The sequence below is a fragment of the Magnolia sinica genome, chromosome 13, assembly GCF_029962835.1.
Source record: "Magnolia sinica isolate HGM2019 chromosome 13, MsV1, whole genome shotgun sequence".
Taxonomy (NCBI): domain Eukaryota; kingdom Viridiplantae; phylum Streptophyta; class Magnoliopsida; order Magnoliales; family Magnoliaceae; genus Magnolia; species Magnolia sinica.
The window spans coordinates 35,292,474-35,305,164 of NC_080585.1; the positions used below are offsets into that span (position 1 = coordinate 35,292,474).

Here is a 12,691-nt window from a genome sequence, read left to right on the forward strand (position 1 = left end):
CAAGTGACTTACTCGACTGGTCGAGTGGCCTACTCGACTGGTTGAGCCCTGCACTCGACTGGTCGAGTGGGACCCAGTTTGGTTGCTGAACTTTGAGTTGAGCCTGCTCGACTGGTCGAGCACTGTTCACTCGACTGGTCGAGCAGTCTCCAGAACTGGTCAAGGGTCCAACAGAAAATCCTAAAAATTCACAACAAACCTAAGACTGGTCGAGAAAATTCTTAGATTGGTCGAGCCAATACTTAGACTAGTCGAACATAGGCTAAGACTAGTCGAGATAAAACCTATAAAATTATATAATGACGCAAATTAAGTATGCAATCAATATGACCTAACCTATGGTCAATCTAGGGTCATTCATACCTTATCGGTGAAGATTGAACATTGAAACATTGTTCGCTTAAGTTGATAGATTATCACGAAGTACTTTGAAGCTTGTCATCTTGAAGTACCTTGAAGCTTGTCATGTTGAAGTACTTTGAAGTTGAGCATGTATTCTTAAGTAATGCACACTGTCTTGACATAGTTGAAGCTTGAAAACTTGAAGTAGTACTTGATGTTCTACTTGAATCTCTTATTCTTGTGCTTGAACTTCTTGAACTTGAACTTGAGATGCTTGATCTTGAATTTGAACTTCTTGAATGTAGGCAAGGATGATATAAAGTTGAGCTATACAAGATACAGATTCCAAGAGGTTTTGGCAACATAAAATATGACAAATCTAAGATAGCATTTACAGAGGGGTCTTCTACTCATCATGATGGGACGTGATCGGCAATGATATTCTTGATGCGGCCAATGATTTTCTCCAAGGAGGTCCGATTCATAAGGCATTTCAATGCACCCTTCTTTCCCTAATCCCAAAGCGTAAGAACCCGGAATACATTAAAGATTTAAGACCGATCAGTTTATGCAACTGCATCATGAAGATATTCTCTAAGGCTTTAGCCTCCAGACTAGCTTATATCATGCCCATGCTTATTTCCAAAGAACAAGGTGCATTTGTCAAGGGAAGATCGATAGCCGAGAATATTGCCGTGGCTAGAGAGATGGCTCATGAGATTGATCGCAAGATTTTTAGTGGCAACTTGATAATTAAACTGGACATGGAAAAAAGCGTATGATAGGATGGAATGGGATTTCATCACCCTAATGCTTCAGATTTTCGGTTTCAGAAGCTCTTATCATTGCTCAGTTGCAGCATTGCTGGAAAGACATATTTTTCTCTATTCTCATCAATGGTAGGAGCTTCGGTTTTTTCAAGAGTACTAGAGGACTTCGCCAGGAAGATCCTCTCTCCCCTTCTATCTTCATCCTTGTAGCTGAAGCATTTAGTAGGGGTGTCAGAAACCTATTCGACACAGGGACCTGTCAACCATTCCATCTTCCTAAACCTTACCTTACCATTACTCACTTGTTTTTTCGCTAACGATGCTATCTTATTTATCAATGGCAGACTTTCTAACGTGAAAATCCTTCTCAGATTTATCAAAATCTATGAAAATTCTTCAGGCCAAAAGGTTAACACTGCTAAAACCATCTTCATTGCTCCCAAGAAGACCTCCAGAAGCAAAGCTCGGCGTCTCTCTGCTATTTCAGGCTTCTCCCAAGGGTTCTTCCTAACAACCTACCTGGGTGTCCCCATCTCCAAAGGCAAAATATCCAGACCGATGTTGCAGCAATTAGTCCAAAAAATCACCATCATGATCGAAGGATGGAAAGCTAAGCTCCTCAACCCTGCTGCTAGACTGGTGTTAATCAAACACGTCCTTTCGAGCATCCCCATTCATCTCCTGTCAGCAATCAACATTCCAAAATCAATCATTAGATCGATTGACAGCTCCATCGTAAATTTTTTCTGGGGAAGTTTAGCTCACGGCAACAAGCACCACTGGATAAGTTGGGAGAAAATTTGTGCACCTCAGCAAGAAGGGGGGCTAGGAATCATGAGGATTGAGGAAGTTATGCGAGCGCTTCGCATTAAAATGGCTTGGAATCTTCTGAAAGGTTCATCACTTTGGGCTGGTTTATTCTCGGCAAAGTATCTTTGGAAGTTCCTCTCCAATCATGGCAGATTAGGCGTTGTCATCTTTCCTAGCTGGAAGGAAATAGCCAGAGTATTACCGTTCACCCTCAAACACTCTAAATGGCTTTTAGGCATGGGCAACGTCAGTTTTTGGTTTCATAATTGGTCAAGCAACGGGATATTGGCTGGTGCTGTCGTAACTATAATTCCTCGCCACCTGCTGTATGCCACGGTCAGTGATTTCAACCCCATTTCAGGCTGCATGCAGCTTGCAGATGTCCAAGACATAATCACCCCTTCAGCTATGTAGTCACTGCTTGCCTCTAAGGTAGCTTTCTCTAACCACTTAGATAAGCTGATCTGGGATCTTTCCTCTTCCAGCAATTTCACCATCAAATCCACGTGGAATGCCATCAGACGACGTCAGCTAAGGATCCCTTAGACTGCTTGGATCTGGAACAAATTCCTCCCTCCTAAGTTGGCTATTTTCTCATGGAAGTCGTTTTATAGGGCGGTCCCTATTGATACTGCGATCCAGAGGTTTGGAGTGTCACTTGCATCGAAGTGTGAATGCTACAGGAATCGGCAATCAGCAGACCCAATGCAATTCGCTTCGAATCTAGCAGACCGGTGCCGCTCGCAGCCTCAGTTTGCTGCTACTCTCCACTCGATCAGTGTCTTGCCGAGACCGTTGTTTCCCCCTAATCACCTTTCAGGCACTGCTGTCCCCATTGGACAGGGAGCAGAAGAAAGCATCGCCCATCTGTTCTATCAGGGCCAAACAGCCAGCCGGGTCTGGGATTTTTTTAGCAATTTGTTTGATATTCCATTAATCCATGGCTAGTCTATTCCCCATTAGCTAGAGATTTGGATAGAGTCTGCAAGCCACCGTTCTTACTCCATTATCCTAACTGGCCTCCTTCCTAGCATCCTCAATTGGGAACTCTGGACAAGTAGGAACGCCGCCAGATTTGAGGGCCTTAAGATGACCGTCCCCAGGATTATATCCAGAGTTTCATGCTGGCTGAGGGAGATTGCATCCTCCATTCCTAGCTCAGCTAATCAGTCTCTTGCAGAAATTGCCTTTCTCAACACTCTCCACATCACCAATGGGTTGGTTGAAGCTTAACATTGATGGCTCATCTAGAGGTAACCCAGGGGAGAGTGGAGGTGGAGGAGTTTGCAGGGATCACTCAAGCAACCTCATTTTTGCATTTCATAGATACTACAGCACTGCCTCCAACACAATCACTGAAACCCAAGCCATGCTTGATGGATTGAACATTTGCTCATATCTGGGCCTGACCAACATTATCGTGGAGTCTGACTCAAAGCTTATTGTGGAAGCAATGGATGACCTTCTTTCATCCATTCCTTGGAAATTTTGAAATACCATTGGTGAAATTCGTGCCAGAAAATTGAGCCTCAATCTGTCTTTCTCCCACATCTTTCGGGAGGGGAATGCAATGGCGGATGTTCTAGCCAGGCTAGCTAATGATGGGTGCCCGGATAATATCTTTTCATCACGAGCCTCTCTCCCGCGTCGGGTGAGAGGGAGCTCATGCTCGACATGACAGGCTTGGGCATGGTTAGGCCCTCCTGATCGATCACCCTCCCCCGCCTTGGCGTAGAGGGCTTTCCTTTTGTTCTTTTGTGCAGAGTCCCCTTTAGGGTTTTTGGGAGTGTTCAGTGTTTTGCTGGTGGTTACACGATAGGTGGAGTCCCTGGCCTTTTTGTAGGGTCCCACCCGAATTGGTTGTAAATCTTGAGAATCAATGAAATTTTGTGCATTTTTAAAAACTAAAAAATAAAAAATAAAAAGAGATAGCCCTGGATGTACCCACCCTTAAGGTGGGTCGAGCGTGAAGATAGAGAAAAGTGTGTGTGTGTGCGCGCGTGATCACTTGTGGTCTCATTAATCGATGGCGATCATCGACCTTGGCAGTTACCAAAGGATCTGATATATGGTGATCTCAGCTTCCTGAACTATGATAGATTGGGAAAAGACCTCCTAGGTTGGAGGATTGACATTGGCATCAGAGTATTCTACATAATTGGATTTATGATCTTAACCTTCTTTTTGAATAGCAACTTGATATGATTGACTGTGGAAGGTCTTAAGAGAAGAGTTTTAGTTCTGTAATGTGAAGAAAAGTTTTATTTCACATTGTTCTCCGCATATGACCTCTCAACACTTCCATTAGGGCCCGTTTATTTTATCATTTACCATAGTAAATGCATGCAAATGGGTAATGTTTATTTACCAAGGAAAATTCAAGTTGGAGTTTTGATATTGACAATTTCATAAAAATCGAGGTGGGGAAGAATGAAATACTTAAATTCAATGGATCCCACCGTGATGTATGTGTCTAGTCCAGATCATCCATCCATTTTATTAGCTCATTTTAGGGCATGAGCATAAATATTAATGAGGCAAATCCAAACCGCATGCGGACCACACTGCACATTATAAGGGAATTTAACACCTACGGTTGAAAACTTATCGAGGGTCATAAAAGCTTTGGATCAAGCTGATATTTTTGTTTATGATTCATCCATATACCTCTGACCTTATGAACAGGTTGGATGACAGATATGGGCCCTACACAAATTTCCAATTTTAATGGTGGATGTTATTGTCTCCCTATTTCTTGTGGTGTGGTCCCCTTGAGCATACAATCTACCTCATTTTTTGGTTTATGCCCTAAAATGTGCTGGTAAAATGGATGGGCGGTATAGATCAAACATATACGTCACTGTGCGACCCACAAATTTTACATAGCTAATCCATGCAATGCAATCTCGTTTCTCAAGGCACATTTACCTTGTGAATTCTATCTCTCCAAGCAGAGATTAAAAAATATTCATTACCCATTTACCAGCATTTATCATGGTAAAAGGTTAAACAAACAGGTCTTTAGTGGATCAGGATAAAGTCACTAGTCGAGTAACCCATTGCCTGGACTATGCTAGACTTAAGAGTGTATTAAAACTTGATTAATCTTTAGACTTGAAGACATGTAGAGGTCAGGGTCTTGTTTACATGTGCTTTAACTCTCTTTACGAGGCTATCACGTGGCCAATGAAAGTGATAGAGGTTGGTGCATCTATTAGGATCCATTGAACCTTGCATGGTCAATAAGGGATCCATTGGTTTTATAAGAATTTGTTTATGCGTAGATCAGGGAGATAAGTGGTTTTCTATTGGGTCAGCGCTTAAAAAGTTTTTCAAAAGTTTTTAACTATTGAAATTTTATTTTTACTTTTAAAAGTGTTTTGATCACTCTTGATGGTGATATGATGGTCCACCATTAGCATAGTCATAGGGTCTTTGGTGTGGGCCTGTTAATGGAAAGAATGGATTAAATATACATGCATGGATAAGGCATCAACGAAGGATTCCAATGATGTGGGGTATATAAAAAAACCATAGGATAGCGGGGAATCATAATTGATGCACCCTTAATCCTATTCCCTCTTTATAAATAGTTCGTATCCCTCAGAGGAGAGAGCTTGGATGCCACCCCCTCGAGGTGATCTAGAGAGAGAGAAGAAAGAGTGAAGTAGGGAGAGAATTCCATCTCTCACCCCATCTCTTTTTTCTTTTTTTTAAAGTTCTATTCATTGATCAGAAAACATTTCTTTACAGGAGAACATTTGGGCAGGCCCGAGAACAAAAAAATAGACATGGGCCCACCTATCGTAAAAAGAAAACGAGGAAAAAATTCTCTCTCAGGTTACCCAATGCCACTTGATCCAAGAACAGAAGGCCTTTGGAGATGCAGGGGAGATCTGCATGAGAGTTGAAAACAAGAAAAAAATTATCTCTCTCTCACCCATCTCTAGATCACACGTGTGGGGACCAATAGGGGTGGATGCACATCATCTCAAGCCTACATTGTGCTAACATGAAAACTTCCCCTCTTTTATTCGGGATAGATCAAGAGAGACTTCCCACATTGGTACATCGGCATTAACATAGTTTAAGTTTTTGCAAAATGTTTTGCTCAGGTAAAATCTAAACCACTCATTGTAGATTTTGGTTTTTTACAAATTCAAGATTATCAAAGATAGGATTCTTAGGGCTAACTAATTAATAATCGAGAGCTTCTAAAAAGTTTTGTATTTTTAAAATTTCCAACAACTCAACTGCACGGTGTTCTACGTGCTGCATAAAACAGCGTACTATTCTAGTCCCTCTTATTATAATGGACAACATACATTGATTGCTACGGAATTAGCTTAAGTGGTAGACTGAGTGAAGATGACTTCATTTCAATATTGAGGTCTTGGTATTCATTCCTAAGTGGAGTGTGGCTAACAGTGGGGTGTGTATACTAATGTGCTAACCAATAATTTAAATAAAATAAAATAAATAAAAATAAAAACAATATTGTTTACAGGAGATGTCAATATGTTTCGGGCAATATGTACCAGTTTCGCCCCATATGGGCACATCATCAGATGATAAACTAAAAAGTTCATTTGTTGGGCCCCACCCGAAGAGTTGTAAATTTTTGTGTTTAATGCATACCAGGCATATGGCCTTAGAAAAAAATAAAAAGCTCTAAACAGTTCATTCATGATGAGGACCTCGCATCAATGGCTTGGATAAACAAACTATGGTCATCAACATCAATATAAATAATATGCATTCATTTATATAAATATTCTTGACTAATATTTAAATTAAAGATCACATTGGCAAGGTACACATCACATTATAAGACTACCAAATACCAAACATTAAAAGGACTCAAAGCAGAGGAGAGAGAGAGAGAGAGAGAGAGAGAGAGAGAGAGAGAGAGAGAGAGAGAGGTTTCATGGCTCAGGAGATGAGAGAGATGCCCTGAATCAAAAGGTCATCAGAAAGGATCTTGTTAACAGCCTCAGAAGGATGAACGCTGTCCCAAAACACGTACTCAGTGGCATTTGCACATGTCCCTGGCGACTCTTTATTGCACAAAATCGAAGTCTCTACTACACCCGTCCCGCAGCATGCTTTCCTTGCCTCGAACAACCCTGTCAGTCAAGGAAAAGGTCAAGGTCAAAACCAATACCAAAAGGAAAGCCCATGACAAGCCAAGCACTTTGAGTCCCTTCTTCATCAGCTGGACCCCACTCTCTAGAGTGCAAGAGTCTCACTCCATGATCACGAGAACTCCAACCTCTCTCTCTCTCTCTCTCTCTCTCTCTCTCTCTCTCTCTCTCTCTCTCTCTCTCTCTCTCTCTCTCTCTCTCTCTTCAGCGGTGGAATTGAAGTGCCTGTAAGTGTGCCGGATGTGGTATCCGTTGCATCAGGAGGGGCCCACTGTCTGGAAGAGCTGACCCAAAAATGAGGCCGCGGTCTAGTCATCATGGCTGTTTTGTTTTCGTTTTAAACCGTTGCTTTCAGCCATGGCCTGCTGATTCATCCAATCAGTAATATTTCAATGCCATGGATGATCATTTCCTGATCAACTGGATGAGCTCTTTGGATCAAGAAAGGTAGGCCCCACATACATCCAAGGCCTGAGAACTACTAGCCCCACAGACTATCAATATTTTAAACTGCCTTCTTCTTTCCTTTTGCCTCAGAAAAATGTTACACGTACTTACAATCTATTAAAGACTAGCAATGTTTTCCATTACAGATCAGCTGGAAATTCTTACCACTGTCAGAAGGTTTCTTGATGATGTCTAAGAGAGGATTATAGACATCAAAAACAACAATGGTGAGATTAGATAGCCTCTTCTGCAACCCGATAGCCGACGCATTTAGTTTCTTGTTGAAGGACACTGCATCTCTGTTCAATTTTTTCACACACACATTGCTATCCAACCCAAACAATGTAATGGTAGCCGGCAAGCATCCAAGCGGCGGCAATGAAGTCACACCGATCTTCCTTGCTCCGAGCCGATACAATTTCTGCCACAGATGTATTCTTTCTTCTCAACAACATTGCTAAAGAAGATCATACCACAGTAGAATGAGAGTGACCCACAAGGGATGAACCAGTGCAAAGTCCTTTGCAAGCAGATAGTGGGCCTCCTAAGCCAAGATGGCCGCCCATAGGCTTTGGGGCTGATCAAAATCAAAATCTCAATAGGCCCACTTGAAAGGAACAGGCCCAACTAGTTCAATAACCGGGCCCAAACCAATCAGGCCTAACTTCGACAATCCTAATGATGCTAGCTATCTGATCAAGGGCCTGTGAAATGGAAGGTGCGATTCTCATGTTGGAGGCTCCAGATTGGATGGCTGGGATCATCTGATTTGATTGGTGATAGGTGGGCCTTGTAAGGCCCACTATCTATGTTTCTGAAAGTTAATCCACCTTCCAAATCTATATCTTGTTTAGCCTTACAAAAATAAAATAAAATAATAATAATAATAATAATCCACCTTCCAAATCTATATTTTGTCCATCCTACTTGCATGCGAAATTGTCCCAATCATATGATCCTATATATTCCTTTGATCAAGAGCTAGAAAAATGGATTGTCGGGAGAGATTTGAATTCTCCTCACTGGATGGCTAGGATTATATTATTTGGGACGACAAGTGGGTTGGTCCTGGGCAATCCAGTTCCAATGTTGAGCACTTTCCATGGCAAAGGAGGGCAGTAGATTGTGTCCTTCTATCTAAATCCATCCATCATGCATGCATGTGTGGAGCTACCTGAACGAATGAGGAGAATGAATGGATGAGGATGTCGGAGAACTGATCAACGGTGTAGAATTTGTAGAGGAGAGGGTTGATGTAATAGTTTTGAATGAAATCACTGCTCCCAGCACTCACTAGATAGACCGCACCTGAGAAGATGGAGGATGCGTTGGATGTGCCTACAATCTTCACTACCTTTAACTGGTACTGCTTGTAGTACTCCAGTTGCTGGGTCAACGAAATGGTATGCTGCGTGTACACCAACAACAAAAGTCAATACTGAGAGACTACCAATTTTGTGCACATGAGAGATTTGTGTAGCAATAACGTCTTCCACCACTCATTGGTTGTTGGAGGAAATCTGGCCCCACGTCGTGGGACATCTTGGGAATGTTGACAGGAACCAGATTCTAATGTGCAAAGGATTCAAAGTGGGGCCCACATTACAGAAAGTATACAACAATGATCAGATCTTTTTTAATATAATCAATATGAATTGTTCATATTTCTATATCCCTTGATCACATAGCTTGAGTATCCAATCAAAGTGATTTGAAAGGAGTGGGCCATCAAGGGTGGGCTTGCATGATTGATGACTTACAAGATGGATGTACAAGGACATCATATTCTTCTTCTTCTTCTTCTTTTTTAACAAACATTTAAAAAGAATACAAATAAATAATTTTTAAACAATTCCTAATAAAATATTTTAGATTTAAAGCATTTAAATATGTAAATAGATTTTATAGCAAACATACCCATAACGCTGCAGTCTTATCATAATAGCCTGAAGCTGCGGAAGCGAAGTTAGCACCAATCAAGAGGTTTTTTCCTTTGGCTTTGGGCCCCAGATAAGCTGGTGGATATGATGTGAATCCAAGATTCTCAGCTGCATGATCACAAACATCATCGAAGGAGTAAAATGCGAAATTAATAAATAAATAAAGGGTTCCCTTTTGATACACGTGGCAATCATTTTAGAAGATCTGAACCGACCATTAGATAGGATTTACCTTGGATGGACCATACCACCAACCCGGCAGCTACTAACTCTTCTACTAGAATATTTTTCTAGGAATAAATGTATGGAGAATGGATCCTTCCATAACCATCTATTTTAATGCTTACGACTGTAGGTTGACGTGACAATTAGGGTTTGAAACGCTTCTTGATTATTGGTTCTGGTCGGCACACGCTTGACACGTGTACCAATTGAACTGGCAAAAAGAGGTGACTGACACCATAGTACAGTACCTTTCATATTGGACGGTTTTACCCTTTAGACAACTAGCTAATGCTACTTGCCGCGAACATTAGCTCTAGAGTGATAGAATCACAATTTCAGCCTTAAAAAATGGCAAAAGTGTAAAAATGTCAACAAGAAGTAGGTCATGGAAAATATCCTAAAAACCCATGTGGGCAATGGAAATTAAAGTTAAAAGCAAGAAGTTTCGGTAAATTTCCCATAAATGATTTAGAGAGAAATAGACGGTTTGAAATGTGATACCAGTGAAATCAGTGGCCAGTTTTCCGTTGCAGAACCTTCCAGTAGCTGAATGGTTGGAAAAATCCCTACCATAGGGTGGGAAATCTGCCTTCACTATAGTGGATAGCTTGTTGTTGTTTCCCACATCATTGGTAGAGTCTCCAAATATGATGAGTGCAGGCACAAGAGGTTGTCCATGTGATACAATGACCAAAACAAGGAGAATAAAGACACCCAAAAGAGCTTTAGCATGCCCCATTTCTTTCACTTTCTGTGTGCAAAAGGGGAGAGAGAGAGAGAGAGAGAGAGAGAGAGAGAGAGAGAGAGATGGTTGATGAATGAAGATGGTGGACGTTATTTATAGAAGATTTTGTAAGTGTTTAAAATGCGGCGACTGTTGAGGGAGGATGGTTTCAAGTAACCTGATCATTTACAGCTAAGACAGCAGCTTGTTAAGCACTACGGCGAGGAAGGGTATGTCGATAGTTTACCACTATTTTTTAAGTTGTGGTGTCTCACGCACTGTACACGTGGCATTCATGTATGGTAATGTGGAGCAATTATGACCACTCCTTTGGATGGATCATGTTATGAAATCACACTTATCCAATGATCTTAGCCATCTTATTAAGCTCATTGCATTTGAACGGCCGAGACCGGTTTAATAGCCACGAGTTGGATGGCTAGGATCGGCCGATTGTTATAATTTTTGGGCTATGATCCATGCTCGTTGGTGCTATTTCTGACGGTCTGGATTGCCTTCCCTGCATTCCATGTTTATAATTCACCACCTTTTTTAGGTTATGGTACTCTCTTCCTATGTACACGTGCCATAGGACCCGCTGTGGATGGATCATGGCCTGTAATCACACTTATCAAATGGTCTTAGCGATTTATTGAACTCATTGAATCCGGTCTCCTAAGACCGATTTATCATCCACCAATTGAATGGCTAGGATCAGCCGATTGTTGTAATTTTTGGGCCATGATCCATCCACAACGGTGCTATATATCTGTGGACGGTTTGGATTGACTTGCATGTATGCTATGTTTAACGTGGATGAGACCCACTACAACTTAAGAGTGGTCGTGATCTAGCACTATACTCTTGCCCTACCTTGAAAGCAAGAGACAGAACCGACCTTGGGTTGGGAAATGAAGTCTTTTATTTAAGTCATGTCTGGTGAGTATGTTTGTAGAAAGAAAATTAAGGTTTTATCTAGAATTTTAAGAGGAGAAAGGTGGCAGGTTTAACCTTAGATCACGTCACGTGTAACCTTGCATGTGGCGTGTACCATACAATACTCTTTTGAGCTGCCCTAACCATGCGACCGGTTCTTGTCAATCAAGCTTATTCTACAGGGGCTGGTGTCGGGCCCACGGAGATGTGCCCATGGAATCCAACCCGTGCATTACTTGAGGCTCATTGTGAAAGTTTTTACACCCGAAAATTAGGCTGATCCAACCATCATGTGGGCTACCATGTCAATTTGGATAGTTTGTGATGATTGTCCATTGTTTTCTTGGGTGGGGCCGATGGGTTGTGTATATCCCATCCAACCCGTGTATTACATGAGCCCACCATCATGGTAGGATTCAAAGAAAATTATGCTATGTAATCATTATTATAAAATAAAAAATGGACAACTCCAAATTGACATGGTGGCCCATGTATGATGGATTGACCTGATTTTTTAGCGGTCTTAACTTTCACAGTACAACAACCCTGGAAGACAGGTTGGATGCCATGCATACAATGGGGTGGGCCCACGGACCATCCCTGCAGAATAGCTTGTTCTACAAGGACTTGGGACCGCAACCGTAGAAAGTTCTCTTCTGTTTTTCTTTTTTTTTTTTTAATTTATTTATTTATTTATTTTTAAGACAAGTGGTATAAGTCGACTCACACTATTACACATTGGAAGCTTACTCGGCTCACACGTGTACATGAGTAACACGTATGCAAAATCCAAGCGGTTGCAGACGACCCGGACTATGATCAATTGTCAGGCTGATCTGATCATCATGTGTCCCACATGCGAACATGTGTTGGACCATTGAACAATCTCTCTTAACTGTTAAGTAATTTTGTTCACGTGTTTCCATCAAAATGATCAAATCAGCCTCAGGTATATATATATCTACCCTTTGAGGATCACTGATGAGCGGATCAGATCTCATGCACGTGCCCCATGTCTACATATGAATCGATTCCACTTTCGAAGTGCACTCGCGCGAGTAACATTAGCCTCCCAGAAATTCGGATTGGACCTGGGCATCGGGTAATAGATCTGGGCGGTTCGTCGGGGCACAACCTTTAGGTGCCTTTGGCCCGAACTGAGGTGGATTTGTAAAAGAAATGGATCGTAGTAGAGATGTTCCAACGGTCCCTAGTCATTGTAAATGTGTGATGAACCTGATGACCAGATTTCAAGGCCAGAGAAACAAACCAGGTGGATTCCAACTGATGAATGGACAAGATCTCGGATGCATGGAGTTGATACATGAGGGGCCAGGGTTCGGTAATCTGGAT

The 12,691-nt window shown here is 41.7% G+C and overlaps 2 protein-coding genes across 2 annotated transcripts; one reads left to right on the forward strand and one right to left on the reverse strand.

Annotated features, from left to right (window-relative positions):
* Window positions 1-1,133: 1,133 nt before the first annotated feature.
* On the forward strand, window positions 1,134-3,414 carry LOC131224226 (uncharacterized). The gene is made up of 4 exons (XM_058219762.1): window positions 1,134-1,318; window positions 1,457-2,332; window positions 2,537-2,819; window positions 3,103-3,414. The coding sequence occupies exons 1-4, from the start codon at window positions 1,134-1,136 to the stop codon at window positions 3,412-3,414; spliced, it is 1,656 nt and encodes a 551-aa protein (XP_058075745.1).
* A 3,245-nt stretch (window positions 3,415-6,659) lies between these two features.
* Window positions 6,660-10,439, reverse strand: LOC131223558 (GDSL esterase/lipase At5g22810-like). Its single transcript, XM_058218996.1, has 5 exons — window positions 10,180-10,439; window positions 9,431-9,561; window positions 8,688-8,921; window positions 7,679-7,934; window positions 6,660-7,048 (listed from the first exon to the last, which is right to left on the reverse strand). Exons 1-5 carry the CDS (start codon window positions 10,415-10,417, stop codon window positions 6,855-6,857), a joined length of 1,053 nt encoding a protein of 350 aa, XP_058074979.1. The 5' UTR covers window positions 10,418-10,439; the 3' UTR covers window positions 6,660-6,854.
* Window positions 10,440-12,691: the final 2,252 nt, after the last annotated feature.

Excerpts from the sequence above, each read along its gene's own strand:
- LOC131223558 (XM_058218996.1), bottom strand. The coding sequence starts at position 10,417 with ATGGGGCATGCTAAAGCTCTTTTGGGTGTCTTTATTCTCCTTGTTTTG. Across the intron at positions 8,922-9,430 it reads ATAAGACTGCAGCGTTATGG|CATACCATTTCGTTGACCCA; the intron begins GTATGTTTGCTA and ends GTGTACACGCAG. Across the intron at positions 7,935-8,687 it reads CATTCTCCTCATTCGTTCAG|AAATTGTATCGGCTCGGAGC; the intron begins GTAGCTCCACAC and ends CATCTGTGGCAG.
- LOC131224226 (XM_058219762.1), top strand. The coding sequence starts at position 1,134 with ATGGGATTTCATCACCCTAATGCTTCAGATTTTCGGTTTCAGAAGCTC. Across the intron at positions 1,319-1,456 it reads CCCCTTCTATCTTCATCCTT|ACTTTCTAACGTGAAAATCC; the intron begins GTAGCTGAAGCA and ends TATCAATGGCAG. Across the intron at positions 2,820-3,102 it reads AGGGCCAAACAGCCAGCCGG|AAATTGCCTTTCTCAACACT; the intron begins GTCTGGGATTTT and ends AGTCTCTTGCAG.